Genomic DNA, 20488 nt, shown 5'->3' with positions numbered 1-20488 from the left:
CTTTGCTCAGGCCAGTGTCTTTTCTCTGGGAGGTCACCACAAATCTCATGGCCACTGAGTTCCAGGATTGATGTCCTCTGCAGAGGTAAGAGAAGCACCTGGCCTAAAATCCAACCATCTCAGGAGCACTCCATCAATTTTATGAAGGAGTATTTAGAGGAAAGCCACTCTTGACAGGCATTCCTCATCTCCTGTTTAGTGCAGACTTTTCCAGAAAAATGTGGTGGCACCATCATGCTATGTTGTTGCTTCTCATGGTCAAAGGCAGGGAAATCATAAATGAGAATGGAGGAATCGAGCCCAGTGTTTTTGCTATTGAACTTTTGAAGAAGTTATTTACCATTTGTTTTACTTCAGTGCAGTGTAAGAGTCACTACTGCATTTATGTAATTTAAGATCTATTGGTTTTTGTTCTCAGTACAAAAATTTGTGTATATTTAAATATTTTTCACCTATTTCACCTGAAATGGCTTGGATCAAAGTACAGAGTAAGTACTGCAATTACTCTACTTTTTCTGTCTTCTTTTCCAAGAGAAGTTTTGCACTTTGACAACAATGTAATTTGACCTTTGGAGCAAGAGAACAAATAAGGTTAATTGTTGTAAAAAACAAAACAAAAAAAACAACAACAACAGTAAAATAAATAACCCATTTACCATCAGGAGATATATCCCATGCCCTTTAAAATGATCAGAAGCAAAGTTATTGTTAAATAATTGTTTATTATATGTATTATATGTTTATATGTTTCCAAGAACGCTAAACTTTTGAGATGAAGGACACTTCTGGGCTGTCTACAGACAGCAAGGGGTGCCCCCCTCCTTTGCTCAGGTCCGTCTTCTGCGATGACCTGTGCGAGGAGAGAAGCTGCTGAGTGATGGAGATAGAGATGGAGATAAAAGATAGAGTGGTGGTTTTAACTGATGAGTTACTCTTAATGCTGGATCCTCTGTCTTGGCTTGAGCTGTTAATTAGGGCTGGAGGAAGCAAAAGATAAACGATGATGGAAAAAGAACGAAGGGGAAAAGCATCAGTGGCCTCCATGTGCTGAGATGCCACCATGCGACTTTATCATTCCTGATCTAACAGGCGTCTGAAACATATGCTTCCACCATGTTTTACTCTGAGGACAAGGTCAGATCGCCTGTATCTAAGATTTGTTGCAGACTGACTGGGTGCTGATGAGACAGGGAGCTCCTTGTTGAGAGCAGGGGCTAGGGTAACAATGCTAATAGTCTATAGGTAGGGCCTCATTTTCTTGAAACAAATGCTTTGGTTTCTGGATTGTCTCACCTGGTGTCTGCTTCAATGCAATACAACATTTCAGTTGGCCCAAAAGATCCATAAATATTCTCCAAAAGTTGATTCTGTTCATCTGGACGTAAATATTCTGTTTCTTTAATTTAAATAGCAGCTCAACTCCTTTTCCTAATGCGATCTAGTAGTTCTTCAGCCAGAGAGCGTCCTCCCCCACTGACACTAAACATACTGTAGCTAGAACCTGGATATAATTTAGATGTGTTGTACAGATTTGAAATATGTCTGACATAATCATGATGAAATCAGATTTGTCCCTCAAAATGCCGGCTGCTGGACACATCAATTATGCTGAGATCCTCACAGTAAACACCTTGCTTATATTTGGTGTCTGTTACTGTCTGAGCTGCCCACTACCTGCTTGATATACACTGCTGGTGTTTTCTGGTTGGATGCACACACAAATCACTATGTCTGTTATAATACTTGAATCTATTGTTACCATATTGGTTTAATTTTCTGATTTTCTGGGGCTCAATGCATGTTAATTTTGGTGATAAGACCGGAGGATAATTTCCTGGATTTTTTTTATTGATCGTAGGTAACGTCAGCAGAAACTGTATTATTATCAGCCTTTTTTATGTCATGTCATGGCAGACAAATTCATTCAAAGGCACACTACAACCAAGATCAGAGACAATATATAAATGGCACCAATTAAATAGTGTTGATTTTGGCTTGGAGAGTGCAGATTTTTAGTGCAGAAGCAGTGTTAGAATTTGGGGCATGGAAAGGTATAAGTTAGGACTGCACAATTAATTGAATTTTAATCTTGATGAAAATTTTGGCTTTGCACAGATAAGTGAATATGACTGACGTATACAGAAAATGCACGCGCCAACCGTAAAATGCCAAGCAAAAGTGTTCCCTAGTCTGGATGAGTAAGACTACATTAAGCGTAAGCTATACAACAGATAACAGACTGTGGAAACAAAAATTAAATGTCTAGCAAAGCAGAGTGCAAAGACTTGTCGCTAGAAGCTGATCATCATCCACTTTTTAGAAATACTTTTGATTTAAGACAATTGATGTTAACCAAGAGCAAATCATGGGCCGAGTGCTGTAGAGTTATGTGTACACTGCAACTCCTTGAACTCTAGTATAATGAATATATGAAGACCCAGGAAAGCATTTTGTCCAAGTCAGACATCCATGAAAGCGAGCCTGCACAGTATGTTTGCGTATCTGTCAATCTCATAAAGATGCACAGGAATTACTGAAATGTGATCACATTCCGTTTGGCCAAAGATATGTGTCTACTTAACACAGCAAGTAATGAAGGCTTCAGGAAAACGAAGACATGTTATCTCCTCTCGCAATTATTTTCCCAAATTGGCAATACCTGCAGTGTAAGCAAAACAGGGGAAGTGTAGACGAATCTCATAGCTGCTGCATAAGTTTTAGCCACTTCCGTTGTGCAGCAACAATATAAGGAGTGAAAGACTTCTAGGAGATACTCTTAGGTAGTTCCCCTTTTCATGCAAACATTTCATTTCTAAAATTTTCCAATATACTTATCAGCTAAATAACTTTAATGGCAAAATGCAAGACATGCTGCATGAGCCATGTAACAAAATGCCCCCACCCCCACCCCCGGACCACCATCAGTGACAGGAGTAATGCGCTGAGAGGGGGGCTTCTGAGATCTTCTATGTAGTGCAGCAGCTATTAAATTTGCTTCCCTGCAAGAAGAGACGGGGAACTTCATTTATGTCAACATCACTCAGGTTTCCAGTATTTCGACATTTTGTTATTGTTTGCCAAACAGAGCAGGAGAGTGGGGTGCAGTTTGAAGAGGGATGAGGAATGAAAAACAGGAGGCAAAATAGAGTAAGTCAAAGCAAAGTTATGACAAGTGAAAAAATAATTTTTCAAAACGGTAATATTTTTCTCCAAAAAGGTGTGCACGATTGAAAACCACAAGCCCTTTAATGTTCATTCAGACATGCAAATAAAAGAGGTTAGAAAGCATCAGTCAGCAGCACACAACATCAGCCATTCATAAGAACAAAAACACGAGTCAAGAAGGAGGAAAAGGACCTCTGGGAAGTGCTGTGGTGCTGTGTGACTTCTGGCTGTCACCCTTGGCAATGGCCCTTCCACTGCTTCTTGACTTTCTGCCAGCTTATCCATTGGCTCGTCACTTCTTCAGACCTCTTCCCTCCCACCATTATCCGTCCTTCCCGAGGCCACAAGACCAGTCATGTCGAGGTGAGACGTGCTGATTGATGTGTGTGACACATGCTTCTGGGAACCTCCGTCATCTGAATTGCTTCTATTTTAGAAACAACAAATGCAAAGGTGCCACACTGGGGGGGTTGTTGTTATTGTTTTGTTTCTTTTTCTTCTTTTGAAAATGTATTCTCACTAACCATCATGTTTGGTGGTCCCCATTATGAAGGTTTTCCCCTGCAGTGTTTGGTGTCGCTATGGAGACAATGCTGCAATTGCATTCATAATTGACAGCGATAATTTAAGTCACTGTCTTGCTTGCACATGTATGTTTGCGTCAGTTTCACAAATCGATTCTGAATCAGTGATGACTGACATTGAGTCTGAGGATTTCAGAGATAAATATAACACATTCACCCTACGTTTTCTACTCTTATAACACATTTTATCCCAGACCGTTCCCCCTTTTTCTCACCTACTATATTTGTCCCTGTCTCCTCACCTCTCTTTCTATGTCCACCTTTATCATTTTTTTCCCTTTGCTGTCTGTCTACATTCGGCTCACTCCATCTTCCCCGGCAAAGCAGTATGAGGGGAGCATGTGCCTGTGAATAATGGAGGAGGCCAGCTTCCCCTAACAAGGTGTGTTTGATGGCCGGCCTCGTCCCAGTGTGTGTGTGGTCAAGGTGTTCTCCTATTCTCCTCCATTATTCAGTGTCATGCCTTTTCCGTTTCTACCACAAAATCCTTTCAGATCATGGCACCTAGGAATCAAATGTTAAGAGACACCCACGCGCCCGCATACTCACACACATCATAGCCATAAAATTTCAACACATGAACACAAAAGTCAATTTGATTGACAAGGCTTGACGGCTTTGTTGCCCTTTTGCATCATTTATGGTCTTGCAACAGGCATGACTGGTGATTTTTCAGTTTTGGCACGTGACACTGGACATTTAAAGATGTGAGTCAGGGAGTGTCTCACTCAGTTTCTTCAGTTTTGTTACATTAGCCCTCTTATTTTTACTTGTTTTGTCTTTTCTTACATTGGCAGCAGATTTCGAGAGATAAATAATTATCAATACTTGTGGCTTACCTTGAAATTTTGCCTAATGCAATAGAAAAACAGACATTCACTAATTCCAGTGTGGTGCTGCACTGTTGCTACTGAGATTTGCATAAGCACATCTACATGTTGTAGCAGTCTTCAGCCATTTGGGGACATTTAAAAAAAAACACAAGCTTCTTTTGTTTAAGTTTAATCTATATGTACTTTAGCTGCAGAGAGGATAAATGAAACCAAAACATAGGGGGTCAAAAACTGCAGCTTCTCTAGTGACCCTTTGGGTTCATGGAAATGTGTTTAATGTGCAAGGTAAATGAGACTGGAGGCCAGGAAATGCCTTCTAGAGTAACTATCTGGCAAGACAAACATGATTTTGAGAATTATATGTGCAAATGCAATAATTTTGTATGCATATCACAGTAGAGAATTACATGCCATCTAGCCCTTATAGTTCTTTAAGACATGGTGATAGTTTATTTAAAGGATTTGTGTAACCTTGTTTCACAGATAAATATAACTGAGTGGCATCTGCATTCAAATGGAAATGTATGCAGTGTTTTTAAATAATATGGCTCGAAACAACCATGTGTAATGTGTAGTATGGGACCTAGAACAGAGCCTTGGGGGACTCCATGACTAACCAGTCAGTCTAAAAGTCAAGCTAGTAAACTAGTAAGTCACTAGTGTAACTTAATTTCTGTGCTGTAAATCCTGGCTGGATTTCTTGTTATTATTAAACTATTCCTCTGCTAAGGATCACATATTTGATTTTCAACAATTTTTTTGAGAAGGTTGGAAATGGTTCTGTAATTGACTAAAACACCTGAATCAAGTATAGATTTTCTGAGACCCATGTCCACATATAATTTGCTAAACATGCAGTGGTGTAGTGGGTTGCCTGACAGCAAGAAGGTTCAAATCAACTCGCTGGATGGGGCCTTTCTGTTTGAAATTAATATGTTCTCCATGTGCCTGTGTAAGTTACCTTCAGGGACCTTGGCTTCCTCCCATGTAAAATGCATGCAAAGATGCATTTTGGGTTAACTGGTAATTCTAAGTCCTTAGAACTGAATCGTTGTGTATCTTGCTATCTAGCCTTGTATCAGAGTAGCAGCCTGTCCGGGCTGTACCCTGTCTCTTGCTCTGTGACAGCTGTGATTGGCTCGAGCCCCACCATAAACTGATCCATGAACTGGATAAGAGGAAGAAAATGGATGGATGATAGCATTTTCTGTCATAGCTGACAGCTATCCCAGCTAATTTCAATTCTTCTTAGCACAAATTAGCAGGCGTATGTGTCTGTGCAGTGCACCCATACGCTCATATTATACTATATAGCTGATAACTTGGCACTCCACCTTCTGGTATTGTCAATTGTCACCTGTGGCTTCAAAACAACAACATGGAGGTACCCCAAATGCACCATTCATAACAATTATACCACTAACAGCAAGTGAAGCAGCACTTATTGGATCCTGCTCCTCAAGTATGAAGATTTAATGCTGTTCTTTGTCATATATCAAAGTTAACTGAATATTTTTTTACAGTTAGTTGTGAAGAGATTACCTTAGTCTTTTTGTCAAAGTGGTGTACTTTATGATTATTTGCAAAATAGTAAATTTTTAAATTAATTATAACGTATGACCTTTACGAAGAGGTTTGTTAACAGCCTGGAAAAAAGGTCATCCTGTGGATATAAACTGAGGATATTGTTTGTGGCCAGTGCCTGTGGGCAACCAAAGGCTCCAAAAGGACTAATAATACTAGGAATGTAATAAGGTAATTAAGGAGCATTGAAAAAAATCAGTAGCTGCAAATCCAGGGGGTAGAAAGATGAATGGGTGATTACCATCTACTGTCATTTATTTACATATCATCACATACATATGGATATCTTCATCAGCAATAGTGGGATTGATTGATTTGATAGGCTCCACCCCCCACACACAAAAAGCTGGATGGATGGATGAATGGATTTTATTTAAACACAGAATTATACACACAATCACACCAGTCCCAAAAACTCTCTGATCCTTAAGGATCTTCCCTCTTCAGTTGCCCCCACAGTGACATGTAGATGTATGTGTCTCAGTGGGATAAGTGATGAGATGTGTAAAATATGGCAAGTGGAGCACTCTATTAGGACGCTTCCCCCTTTGCCTCCAGGCTTCCCTTCTGCTCCACCATACAGAGAGGCTGGTAGAGTGAGTCGTCACAGGGGGTATGGTGATGTGGTGGTAGATCTAAGTTTGCATTGAGAGGTTTGGGTTTTAAAGAGCCAAGCCTGAGCCAAACACCCACTACTAAAGAAGAAGAGGAACAGGAACTCCTCCCTGCATCAACCTCAATTAGTCTGGAGAAGAAGTATCCAGCTGTAGTGTGTGTGTGTGTGTGTGTGTGTGTGTGTGTGTGTGTGTGTGTGTGTGTGTGTGTGTGTGTGTGTGTGTGTGTGTGTGTGTGTGTGTGTGTGTGTGTGTACATACACGTGTGAGCTCTGACAGTGGGAAGCTGCAATGTAATTGCTGACACTGTCCAGAGGATTGAATGTAATGAAGGTAGCTGCTTACAGGCTTCTTCATTAGTACAGCTGGGCCCGGGGCACTCCTCTTTCTGTGTGTGTGTGTGTGTGTGTGTGTGTGTGTGTGTGTGTGTGTGTGTGTGTGGGCATGTAAAACTCTGCATCCTGGGAAATAAGGGGAGTCAAATCATTTGCACACATTCATACTGATACACCCATGTATTACCACCCACTCACACATTAACAAACACATCAACAAGCACTGGCAACGTGTGGAATGTGTTCATCGTAACTTTCATCCACAGGACTTTATTTCCACTGTGAGTTTGCAACTTTAGGTACATTTTCTCAACAATGACGCCATTTCTGAATATATCACTTTTTGCATATCCTGTGAAAGATCTTTAATTCTTTGCAGCAATGCTGCACTGCATTTTTGAGCGCTTATACTGGATGTAGTCAGATTTAATGCACTGATAGATGTAGGCCTGCAACTAATGACCCTTATCCATACTCAGCTGATAATGTCTACATTTAATCAATGCACTGTTTGGTCTTTAAAAGATCACATAACAGCAAAAATCCCATAACAGTTTTCAGTTTGTTTTATTCAACCAACAGTCCATAGCCCAGAGATATTCATTTTTATGTAAATAAGTCACAGAATGAAAGCCACAATTTAGAATTGAGAAGCTAGAGCCAGCAAAAGCTTAGCAAATTTAGTTGCTGATTAATTTCCCTTCAATTGAATTGCTTATTCGACTAATCGTTTACGCACTTGAGGGATTTGCAAAACACTTTGCTTGTTCCTCTTCAGGCCTATGTGGATGTGGAAAGTGTAATTTGGGCTTGTTGAGGTGCTTCAAGTGTTTGGCATGTCCAACCACAAGGAGACTCTGGGAAACACTGGATGCCTTTGCTTACAGTGCTACTCCACAACCCTGAACTGAATAATACTTAGAAGGTTGATGCATGGATCTGTCAGTGGATGGGTGCATTAGAACAGCATCAGTTTCTGATTCATGCTTCTTTTCACTTTCTTTCAACACCTACCAGCTAAATAATGCAGGTGTCATTGTTTACTTTTAGGAAGTAGTAGCCACAAGTTTCCACACCTAAGAAGCCCATATTGTTTAAAGCTGCAGAGTGCAGTGCTCAGTACTCTTGGTTGCTGCAGAGTTTTACTTTGCTCTGTTCCACCGATTTCACGATGATTGTTGGCACAATGTCCTAAAGCCGCAGCTGTGCTGATCAGGCTTTTGTTTTGCCTTTTTAGAAGCGAGGCTGGCATGAAATGGGATTTGTGGACAGAGAGCGGAGACTGGTCATGGGGAGGGCAGCTGGTAGACCAGGCGATGATGAAGCTGCCATCTTTGCTACATGGGGACCCTGTGGAGATGCAGTTTAGATTAACTTTCCACTTAGTGAACAATGTGTCACTTACAATATGGACGACTCTTTTGCCCCAGAAATCGTCTTGACAGCTGCACCTCTTGGGACTTGTTTGTCCCAATCAGGATTGGAGTTGTGGTTGTGCATTTGTCCTGCCCATCAAATGATTCCCCTCTCAGCATGAATGTGACCATTTGCTCTGATCAGAAATGAGACACTGATTCTCAGTGGCTTTCTGTCAGTATAACCTTGACCTGTAACCCTTATTGCAGTACCATAACCGTTGGTCTGTTCCTCCCTCTGCCTTTGAGCTTCTCTACCTTCCTTCATATGAGTGAGACATATCGCAGAGGAGCAGGGAGAGCATTAAGCTTCCTCCTCTATGAAGACCAATCGATACCTGATCTGATTAGGCCTCAGCACATATGTACCACTACAAACCCTGAACGCCAACAGATTAAGAGCCCCATTGCTTATCTTAGCCAATAGCTATACATTTCAGAGGCTAACCGCTCTCCACCCTTCGATCTTTACTCATTTTAATTGACGTTTAATAAGTGAGGTGAGTGGGGGGTTTTTTTTTCCATGTTGTTGTTCCATGTTCAAACTGGGATGCGTAAATCTGTGGTTGTACTGCTGCAGCCTCGCATGAGCATCTTGGAAGGATAAAGGAGGAGGTGGGGGTGGAAGAAAGTGGAGGAGAGAGAAAGAGAGAGAGAAGGGAATTGGAGGCAGAGGGGTGGGGTGGGGGGTGGGGGGCTTCTAAAGGAGATATCAAAAATGTACAGCTATACCGATGCCAGTGTAAGCACTTCTATTGAAATCAATAGAGCTGCTCTCAAACTCATTTTGGCTTCTAACAAGAGAATGGTACCTGGCCGATTAATGGAGCAGTCATAGATATAACACACACAGCTCGGTATTTGTTTGCATTTTGTAATCCTCAAAATGACAATATCCATTATCTTTTAAATATGTTGTTTTCTGAATTCCGTAAATCAGCCAGCGAGTTGGTTCACAGAAATTGCACACACACACACAACAGAAAAATACTTTTTGATCTAATTTTCCTATATTTAAAATTTTTTGGTAGCACACAAGGACTTTTGTGCTGATAGCCAGTTTAAATTTGAAATCGGCACATAATTTTGTTAATTCTGAGCAAAATCTGGATAATAAATGTTATTTTCACAATAGCCTCCCATCTGAGATGTGACTATTCCTTTAGATATGCTCCTGCACATCAAATGCAGGCGAAGTCTCTTAAATTAAACTGTTATGCATATCACATCAGTATTAATTTTGGGGTCTCCAGTACTTGGGCAAAGTAGGAACTGTCAAATAAATTTAGTCAACAGGTCATGCTGTTTATTGCTATCCCAAGTGGTAGTCACAAAGTGGTATTACGGATTATTAGGAAATAAAAAGGTAAGAGTTTTTCAGCACTGAGCTTATTTATAAATTAAGCTACATCTGTAAACTGTATATAAAAGATGAATATAACAACCGTAATAAAGCAATAGATCTTTCAGCCCAATTCTATTTTTTCTGCATAATCCATCATATAAAATTTAATCAAAAGAAAAAGCCTCTTTTTGAAACTAGTTTTATTAGTTTTAATCTTTTAACTTTACGCATGAAGCAAACATTAAATTATATGCAACATTCTCTGACTGGAAGAAATTTGTTTAACATTTAAACCTATTTTCTGCACATTCCAGCACATAAAATAAAATAGTTTTTTGTGTTTACACTCACTCTTTCAAATAAATGCACGTAAACCACAGCAGAAAATAAATAAAATCAAAGACTCAGCGGTCCTGTTGCTCTATTTTCACCTGTATAGCAGGAGTGGCATAGGCGGAGGTTTGCCCTGGTGCAGGTGTGTCGTAGTGGTCAGTGGAAGGATCTGGGAGTTTGACATTCCCGTGGCGGCGTACTGTCGGTGCTTGCTCTGCTCGGAAGTTTAGGGGTTTTTTCGCTGTAAAAAGAAGTTTTTTTCCCACGCAGTGAACAGCGGACGCTAATGTTTTTGTCACTTTTTACGGAAACAAACTCAAAGTAAGGTCAGTACTTCCACGCTTTAAACGCTGCACGGTCATACTCTCTGCCGCACTCGTTATATTATCCATTGTTGATCTGCACGCAGCTGTTGCAACGAACGTGGCACTCGCTTACGTCACTGTCATGAGTCACTCGCAAACAGTGTTGGGTAAGTTACTTTAAAATAGTAACTTAGTTACATTACTAGTTACTTCTCTCAAAAGTAACTCAGTTACTTCAAGTTACTCGTTACTTTCAAAGTAACTAGTTACTAGGGAAAGTAACTTTGGTTTTACTCAGAATTCTCTTGTTAATGTGTTTCTTCCATAACTTTGCCAGTCTTCTAGCTTGCTTACTTGCCACAGTGCACTGTGCCACCTACCAATAGAAAGGAAAAAATAATGTGCACATTTCCACGAGAGAAAGCCCACGCCTGATTCTATCCTAGCCATTCTATCCTCGCTTTTTACATCCAACACAAAAACTGCAGTCGTGGTGCTTTCGATTGTACTCAGAACTCGGAAATTCTGCCTTCTGAATAGGAAGATGTAGGTAACACCAGACTGCAGATGAGCTGCATACAGGGCTGGACTGGGACAGAAAATTGGCCCGGGCATTTTGACTAGAGACCGGCCCACCATTATAGGAAAAATCATAAAGCCTTTGAATGAAAATAAACACTGTTGTGACAGTGATGTACACTGTTCTGATGGTATATATGTATCAATCTATCAATCGTTTGTTGTAAGATTCAGATAATTATTTTTTAAAAGCTAGACATTTTAAATGAGAATAAGACAGAAAAGTATTTCTTTGTGCCCCCCTTTCCCTGTTAATGCCCTACCTGGCCCCCCTGGCAACACTTTGCTAGATCCGCACCTGCACAGTTACCAGCTGTCAGCTACATAGAAAGGGATCCTGGTGTTATTTGTCTCTCAGAAACAGTTCATAACTTCCCTTCAACTCATTCATGTCACCTAAAAGGTAAACCTGTTTCTCCATCACAGCTCTTATGATTCAGTAAGGACATCTCCTGGTTTCATCTTCATGTTTCCCTCTCACCAGATAACCAAACCATATCATGACCAGCAGCTTTTTTGCAGCTGTGGCTCCAGCAAACATCAGCTGATACTAGAAATTAATATTAAATAAATTCTAACAACAGCTGATCAAGCTTAAACGTGCTGCTGTTGTTTAACGCGACCTCCGCTGGTTTCCTCTTTCTGGCGCAAAGTGAGCGATAAACAAACAAGAGAGAAAAGCCGATCAGCTGATCATTGATCAGTTTTCATGATTGAAGTAGAAACGGGAAAGGGAGGGGGGAGAATGAGAGAAGAAGAGGCAGCTGTGCAGCAAAGACACAGAATAACTCCAGCTTTGTGCCTTTTTCATTGTAGCTGAATTACGGCACAAACTGTTCCTTTTCACCTCAATAAGAAACGCGTAATATTTCCTCTGAATACCAGACGGGACGGTTGGCAACTCTAATAACTTATGAACAAAATAAAGTTCAACATCATTAACTTCATAGCACCCACCCAGCTGTATAGAAACTCCGTCATGCTAGCTAGCACGCAGTACAGAAAAAGTCAGAATAACAAAAATAAACTCCACCTAAACTTGGTTCATATCTGACCCAGAGAGACTGCAGGTCATAACTTCTTACCTGAAGTTCAGTTCACACTTGGACCGGCGGCCGCCTCGGGTCTCTTTTCCTTCTGCGTCCCTTTTCCTTCATCCACCTGCTGGCCTCCACCACTTGCTAATGTTACTGAATCTGTGGAAACTCCGCGATAGCCACCACACGAAGTAACGAGTAACGACCCTATCTAAAATCCCAGTAACGAGTAACGCGTTCCTGATTTTGGCATAATAACTAGTTACCGTGCTCGTTACCACAATAATAACGTAGTTACTGTAACGCGTTACTTAATAACGCGTTAGTCCCAACACTGCTCGCAAAGAATCACGGTTTTAGTAACGCAGTAACGCAGCGTGCTTATGGGAAAGTAACAGTAATCTAATTACCTTTTTTGCAATAGTAATCCCTTTTTTCTCATTACTTGAAAAAGTAATCGGATTACAGTAACACGTTACTTGTAATGCGTTACTGTAATACTTGTAACGCATTGCTGCCCATCTCTGCAGAGGATGCAATGCTGCCTGGTTGTGTAAGTAAGCTTGGTTAGTAAACACCTTCCAGTGTATGAGTGATGCACACCAACACACACATCTGCCTGTTAGTGTAGTAACTAACAAACTAATAAAGAACTAATAGTGTCATTCACCAAGACTGTAGCGCAGCCTTTTTTTCGACAGCCTGTATTGCACAGCAAGTCATATTATTTGTTCTGTTTGGCAGCTTTTGGAGCAATGGCGCAAGCTATGTCCGCTTTACAGTATCCAAATGGATGCGTTATGAAAAACAAAAAATCACCCATGGTGTAGATGACATGAAGGGAAAACTCATCCATAGAAAACAAAACCATGTGTGTACCAAGCTGTAAGCTTTTTAATGCTGTTAAGCTGGAAATTGTAAAAAAAATAAAATAAAAATTGGAGCCAGCCTTTCTTACTTGCGAACATTAAAAACTAAATCTAATCATTTTTCAGGAGGAAGTTAAAAAAATTTGGAATCAGAACCTCAAAAACATTCTTCTGCAGTGAGAGACTGAGAAAATTACATTTAGTGGATGTGGGCGTGTGTCATACTAGGTAGACAAAAACCCAAATTACCCACATTGTGAAATAGCGTTGGTGGCAAAATAGAATTCACTGTATACATACTTTATTTTTTAATTTCTTGTCAGCTACTATAGATAGTGTGTTTCCCTGCTTGAACCCCTGTGACTTGTGTACATCCAATGTGAAAATTACTGATTTCTTTTTTGCCCTCACCTATACTTCAAATGGCATATAGTAATAGTAATAGTAGTAATAGTAATAGGGCTATAGTAAAATAGGCCTATAGTAAAATGAATGTGTGAATGCTTGCTCTCGTGCATTCTACATACTAGCACTCGTGTTTATAAAATGCCCAGTGAACATTTAGCTTGTGTGTATGTGTGCATAAACAGCTGTTGGAAATGCCACAGAGAGCTGGCTTGCCGTGGGCCCTCTGCCATCGAAATGTCATGCTACATGGGGGAAAAGCTGTGATACCTCATCCCCCAACAGCCACACTCTCGCCCAACCTTCTTACTACATGCACACACGCGCACGCACTCCTGACTGGCTATATTGTAATGCAACGCCGAGCCACAGACACATTCATCACGCCTGTTGTCATTAGAAACAAGCCTCATTATACTCAGAGCCTGTGGTTTATGATTAATATTTGCAAGGGGTGTGGCAGATTGTCAAGCCCCTCCAATCCATTGATTTCATTGAACAAGAAAAACATAGATTGGGGAAGAAGATGGAGGCTGCTTAGGGGTAAGTGTGTGTGTGTGTGTGTGTGTGGGTGGGTGGAAGGTGAGCTGCAGGGGCATTCCAGCCATGGTGTGGGAAATAAGATGAAGGACAACGAAAGAGAAAGAAGGGTGACATAATCAAGGCCCCCGTACTCCTTGCTGCTGTAAATTGTCTCTGGAACTTTTCTACGCAGCTTCATTAGTAAGTGTCTTTTCAATATTTATGGCTATGTTAATAAAACATTAGTACCTGAGGCCTTTGTGGAGAGCTGCAGGTGGCTGCAGGTTTTTAGTAATATTTGGATCATAAAGAGAAGTTCAGGTAAGTGTGATGCAGAGTGACTGCAAGGAGCTCACCTGTGGTGGGACTAACATTTGGATGACTGTGGCAACTCTGATGGTGGGTAGTTTACAATTCACTGCCTCACACCACCTGCTTTGACTGCTGGTACTTTTGTCATTCGATATTGTTTGTAGGTAGTGTTGTAGAGTAACCATAAACTGCATTAACGTGGACGCTGTTTTGGACGGGTTTTGTATCAAGCATTGAAGTGTTGAGTTGGGCATTTGGAGATGAATGCACACAAGCAAAGTATGAATATGGATAAGAAGCAGGGAACATTGTAAATGACAATGTTGCCACACTCTAATGCATACTTTCCTTTTTAATCACCTGTTTTTCTCTAAATGGGACCAAAATGTGCATAATGAACATCACAATGCATTAAAGAAGACTTCAAGCTAGCAATTGACACCATAAACTCATTAAGATGTTTATTCTGGTATTAAATAAAGTGAGAAGCTCAGTCATTTTCACATAGGCTTCTTTAAAGAAACTGCTGGAAAGAATCTAGGTTTCCTTTTGCAGTGCACTCTCAAAGGTTTCACTGTAAAACTAGATGTGGAAAAAAATTATAGTTTACTAAAATACAAATGAAAACTTTTCACAAACAGTAAAAGTAACTGAAATGATTTTGTGAACTTTAAAAAAGTAACTAAAATCAAATCAAAAGGAGAGAGGAAATATCCTTAGTTTTAGTATTTATTAGTATGGTAACTTTTTATTAGAAAACTTGCCTGATGAGCCTTTGAAGGCGGTAATTTTTAAGACTGGATGAGAGTCAATTTTATTTCAACAAGTTCTGTGTTTTATTGTAATACCAGTGCTGATTTTCCTAAATCTTCCTAAATCTTGCCTCTGACATTTGCCCTCTAACACTGAAACTACTAAAAACGCATTGATAAAGGTAGGAGCCAGATTTACTAAGGTTTTTATGGCGTTAAACAAACTGCTGTCAGTATCTACAAAGACACTGAGAAGATTGTGTGTACGAAGCCGGGAGGTTGCGTTTTTGCAACTGAGCCTCTTGGATTAAAAAAAAGGTATAGATTATATAGCCACCTAATTCAAAATTTGTTTAGTGAATTCAGAGGTGACCTCGAACCTTCACCCAAAGGGAGTCAGCTTACACCAGCAACAACAAAATTCTTCCAACTCTTTCATTTTTGGTGTTGGTCCTTTTCAGAATACTGTGGCTTCTGTAGCAGGAATTTCATGAGGTTCAAAGCTAAATGCCTGAAAAACAGAGAGACCAGAGCGAGGACGATGTTGTCTTTGGACCCTATCCTGAATATACTCAGGCCCCGGTTTGATATCAGGCACAGGAAGTCTTAAAAAGCGGTCTATTTTTTCATTTTGATGTTTTAGATGGTTTGATCGTTTGAAGGTGCTTTTTGTTTTTGGTCCGTTTAATAAACTAAACACATTTTTCCCTTAATAAAGTTTTATTACACTTAAACAGTGAAATATTAATTCAACTTGTAAACTTAAACTGAACCACAGACAGTGCAAACAGTTTTCACTCTGATTTCGTAGCTATGATCGAATATGGCTGTTTTTAGTCGTAGATCTACACAAATTCAGCTGCATGCACTGACAGCACGTGAGGGATAGATCACAGATGGGCAAACATCTGTAATCTATGATTGTTTATCCTTTTAATTAACATTGATAGATAGCATAGATAAATTGTGCTGGTACTGTCCACCAGTTGCAAAGTATAGAAATAAACGTTTGTCAATCAAACATTTCTGGTTCATTTTATCCCTTCAAGTGTTGTAAGTTGTCTTAATACATGAATGCTGCATAACGCTGTGTCAAAATATTGTTGCAGTTTACAGTTCTACATTGGAACCTGTCAATTAATGAAGCTTGTTTCCATTATAATGACTCTGTCAGGCAGACTGCCACATAGGCCTACTTTTAACGTGTACGTGTGACCTATATTTAAATGCTTTTCTGATTACAGTGAACAAGTCTGTCCTGTTAGTAATTACCCACAGCTGGCAGATTGGGCATGACATATGCATAAAACAGCAAAACCTTTGTAGATCACCGCAAAACTAACCCATTTGGGGTTTGCCCTCACAAGCCTTGTTTTGCCCTGTTTAGTAAATCTGGCTTTAAAAGCAGAGCTTGGTCCATTTGAATATTTAATATCCTAACAAATCTCTGAAATCTCAGCTATATAAAGTATTTTTACAATGGCACCAGCCTCTAGAGGCAGAGGCTCAAGTAAACAGTTAAACGTGAAGTAAAGGAATGAAACAAAATCAACCTGGCAATGACACGGCAAGTGCTAACACACATAATCAAGTATACTAAAACAATGCTAACACAACCTTGCAAAGCCAGAAGCATTTATGGCGAAACTAAAAGCTGAAATGTAAAAATAGAAAAAGAACTACAGAGGTGGAATATCATATGCCGCAGAAGAGAATGGGAAAAGAGAGAGCAATAAGATATCTGCTGCGCCTAGATATGAACCTAACAGCTAGATGTGAAGACCTGCAGAATAGACTGAGAGGCAATAATTTGAGAATATATTGTGTGCCTTAGGGGAGTGAGGAAAAAGATGTTAAGGAGTTTGCAAAGGAGCTGATACAATTCACAAATAGAGAGCTCACCGTTCACTAACAACCAAACTAAAAAACCCACCAGCAATCCTTAATTGTAATATGTGTGAACTACTTGGTCATACAAGCATGGACCTGAAAACTTGTCGAAGTAAATGTTCTTTGTAGACCATAACTACTCACTTTTTAAAAAAAGTCTCTGACCTTAAATGAGACGCCTGCGGTTCTTTAATATTGTTCTGGGTTCTTTTGTGACCTCCTGGATGAGTAGTCGTTGTCTTCTTCTTCGGGTAATTTTGGTCAGCCGTTCACTCCTGGGACGGTTCGCCACTGTTCCAAATTTTCTCCATTTGTGCATAATGGCTCTCACCGGGGCAGCACGGTGGTTAGCACTGTTGCCGCACAGGAAGAAGGTCCTGAGTTCAATTCCACCATCAGGCCGGGGTCTTTCTGTGTGGAGTTTGCATGTTCTCCCCGTGTTTGCGTGGGTTCCCTCCGGGTACTCCGGCTTCCTCCCACCGTCCAAAGACATGCAGCTTGTGGGGATAGGTTAATTGGATAATCCAAATTGCCACTAGGTGTGAATGTGCGAGTGAATGTGAGTGCGAATGGTTGTCTGTCCCTGTGTGTTAGCCCTGCGACAGACTGGCGACCTGTCCAGGGTGTACCCCGCCTCTCGCCCTATGACAGCTGGGATAGGCTCCAGCGCCCCCCGCGACCCTGAAAAGGATAAGCGGAAGCGAATGGATGGATGGATGGATGGATGGATGGCTCTCACCGTGGTTCATTTAAGTCCCAAAGCCTTAGAAATGTCTTTGTAACCCTTTCCAGACACTTGGAAATCAGGAAGGGGGAAAACAATTTTTCACACCACTGTACATGCTGTTCACACATATAACACTAAACAAAGAACCCACCCAACAGTTATTACCTCATACCCAAGCTATCAATAAACAATTCCTGAGCACAGGAAAAATGGAGCCAATGCAGTAGTTTTCTTTTCCTTGATCAGGCAGATGCCAGGGTTTTTTTAAGGACTCCTCCAAACCTTTTTGACAATTTGATAAGGAAAAATTTGAAAAAACATTTAAGTGTTGATGTGATCAAATGTCATTCTGTCATGTTCAAAGAACAATTATATACTGACTCTGACTCTTGGCTTTCAAGTTACGAATATTCCCCACAGTCTTTGCCTATTTAGGCAGAAGAACGGAATAAATTGTGAGGCTAAAGAGAGACTGAAACTATAGATAGTCAGGCGTATCTGGGAGCACTCGGGGTTCTCTTCCCCCATTTTCCTTCTTCTTTTCTTGTACCTTTATATGTTCTATTCATCTCCATGTGTTTTATTTATTCCTCTGCATCTCTCTTCTCACACACTCCCATTACCAGTCTTTTCCCCGTCTTCCCATTTTACCGTACAACTCCCTTTCCTCTCCTTCTTCCTTTTTCTGTCCTCCCTCTTTGTTTTCAGAGTACTCCCACTGCTGCTCCCATCTGTCTTCTTTTCTGTGTTCACCTTCTTTTTTATCCAGTGTGAATTGCTCTGTTAATCCTCTCAGGGTTGGGCTCCAATTTACCCTCCCTCAACTCCACATGTCCATCCTACCACCTCTCCTCCTCCTTTTTTTTTTTTTTTTACTCAGGCTGGGATGGAGCTGCCTCATCTCCAGGGAGGCAGGCAGGGGGAGAGTTGCATGAGCCGGGCTGGGAATGGTCCCTCCCTGCATGCCTGGGACACAGCTGTGAAGAACAGAACTGTCTTCCTCTCTCCGTCCTTCTTTCTCTGCACATCTGGTGCGTAGGGGGGACTGGGCCATGCTGTGCTGTGTTGTTTTGTCCTTGGCGCGACACGGCTGCCGGATTTTGGCCGGGCCACTTTGTAGTAGGTTTGGATTTGAGATGCAAATCGGCCCATTGCTATGCCCACACGGATGAGCCAGGCTCCTTTGGTTATAGTAAGCAGTGGTTATTAAGCCAATGGATTAATTATTAGCCACAGTGCTAGCGTGGGCCCAGTGCCTTTTTGAGTTGTTTCCCTCTGTAGTTTTCTTCAGCGGCTGGCTCAGTAGTAGCAGGTGGAGTGTCGCACTAGTTGCATTATGTAACTCCACCCCAATTTAGATCTGACTTCAAATAAATGAAAATCAAGCTGCTGGTTGGCTCCTTTCCCCATGGATATAAATAGCATTTTCAAATCTTATCTAGAAACAGTGTTGTAGAGGGGAGAGGCTTTGAAATGCAGCCCGACGATTAGGATCCCATTGTTCCGCTCCACACCCCCTCCATTCTCCTGACTGCTTACAGTAAGCCTGAGGTTCTGTGTGCATGTGACTATATGCGTACTCTTGCACATGTGTATGCCTTGATCTTTAGCACGTGTGATTGAGATAGCAGGTAATGGCAAGATAGCATGTGCATCTGCATGGTGTCGTGGATTTGGGAGTTTGAGTAATTGGTGTGTGTGCGTGTGTGTGTTGCTGCTGGGTGTGTCTTTGATGATGGATGCTGTGCTTCTGCTGCTTACCCCACTGCTCCTCACAGAATTAACAAGGTTGCTAAGATACAGTGGGCTTATATTAGATTAGGTTATCTGCCGTTATTGCTGTTACTATATTTTACCCAGCACCGTGAAGCTTTTATTAATTTGGAAATTTACCCTGCCATGGAATGAAGATGCTGGTATTTGTGCACCATTGCTCCTCTCCTCTCCTGGCTAAGAAAGGGGTTGTAGTACTGAAAGCCCCCTAGTCAGATGTCTACCCCACCCTGTTACAATCTGGAGGCGGATCCAAACCTCTATTCATCATTAAGCCCATTTAATCCAAGGCCTGGGGCCCAGTGTTTCCATTTGATGGAGAACAAGCCAGTAAAATAGATGACAAGAGGTAGTGATATCACTTTGGTAGAGGCTTATTGGTGTGCAGAGGTGTTGTCCCTCCCACCGGTAGATGTCAGCCCAATCCAGTGTTTGACCCCCCAGAGTAGCTTCTCCGGGGCTGGAGGGCCACTTGCACTGCTTTTAGCAGATAAAGAAGAAAAAACAATAGAGGTGCCAAGTGGGCTGCTGAGAAAATGAGACGATACCCTACTATCCCAGCGCTAGTGAAATTGCAGATTTTTTTCACATGTACAGATGTAATGAGCAACTTATAGCCAGCTGGATTTCTGTGTCCTTCTTTCAAAGCAGCAGGGTATATAGTCTTACTCATGGCGGAAGTGTCACAATGGGACTGGAAGCAAACTTTATCCATTCTGCTCTGCACTGATTTGTAATCTAGCTAAGCCCCGTTGCTGATCCATATAAGAGCCTCCAAGGTTGTGCGTGTCAGTGTATAGGTGTGTTCTTACACCTTGAAAGTAGAGTGCAACATTTAATAGGCATCTAAACACATCTATACACCGGCACACTGTGTGTGTAAGCTATGTGATGGATGTGGAAGGACCTGTTATAAGAGAAAACCCCATTAGTGTGGAATCCCAGGGAGATGATGAGAGTTGACTGTTTTATGTCCTGGAAATGATTAAGTGGAACAGGCTAGCGGTTTATGAAGCAGCAGTCTCTGCTAGCGGCTAACAGACTGACAGCACACAGACAGCTAGCTAGTCAAGCAACTTACTCTTTTACAGACGCTTCCTGCCTAGTTG

The 20488-nt window shown here is 41.2% G+C and overlaps 1 protein-coding gene across 11 annotated transcripts in view; it reads left to right on the top strand.

Annotated features, from left to right (window-relative positions):
• The window catches only part of gphnb (gephyrin b), a 111669-nt gene that overhangs the window by 9190 nt on the left and 81991 nt on the right, over nt 1-20488 (top strand). For 8 of the 11 annotated variants that reach the window (XM_076873991.1, XM_076873990.1, XM_076873988.1 and 5 more), the window contains exon 1: nt 18478-18637. The exons of the other annotated variants lie outside the window; for them this stretch is intronic. In XM_076873991.1, the coding sequence (XP_076730106.1) occupies nt 18493-18637 (145 nt within the window). In that variant the 5' untranslated portion in view covers nt 18478-18492. Of the gene's footprint in view, nt 1-18477; nt 18638-20488 lie in introns of those variants that run through there. 11 annotated transcript variants of the gene reach the window in all.

The sequence above is a fragment of the Maylandia zebra genome, linkage group LG15 (genome assembly GCF_041146795.1).
Source record: "Maylandia zebra isolate NMK-2024a linkage group LG15, Mzebra_GT3a, whole genome shotgun sequence".
Taxonomy (NCBI): Eukaryota; Metazoa; Chordata; class Actinopteri; order Cichliformes; family Cichlidae; genus Maylandia; species Maylandia zebra.
This window is presented reverse-complemented; position numbering and strand designations above follow the sequence as displayed.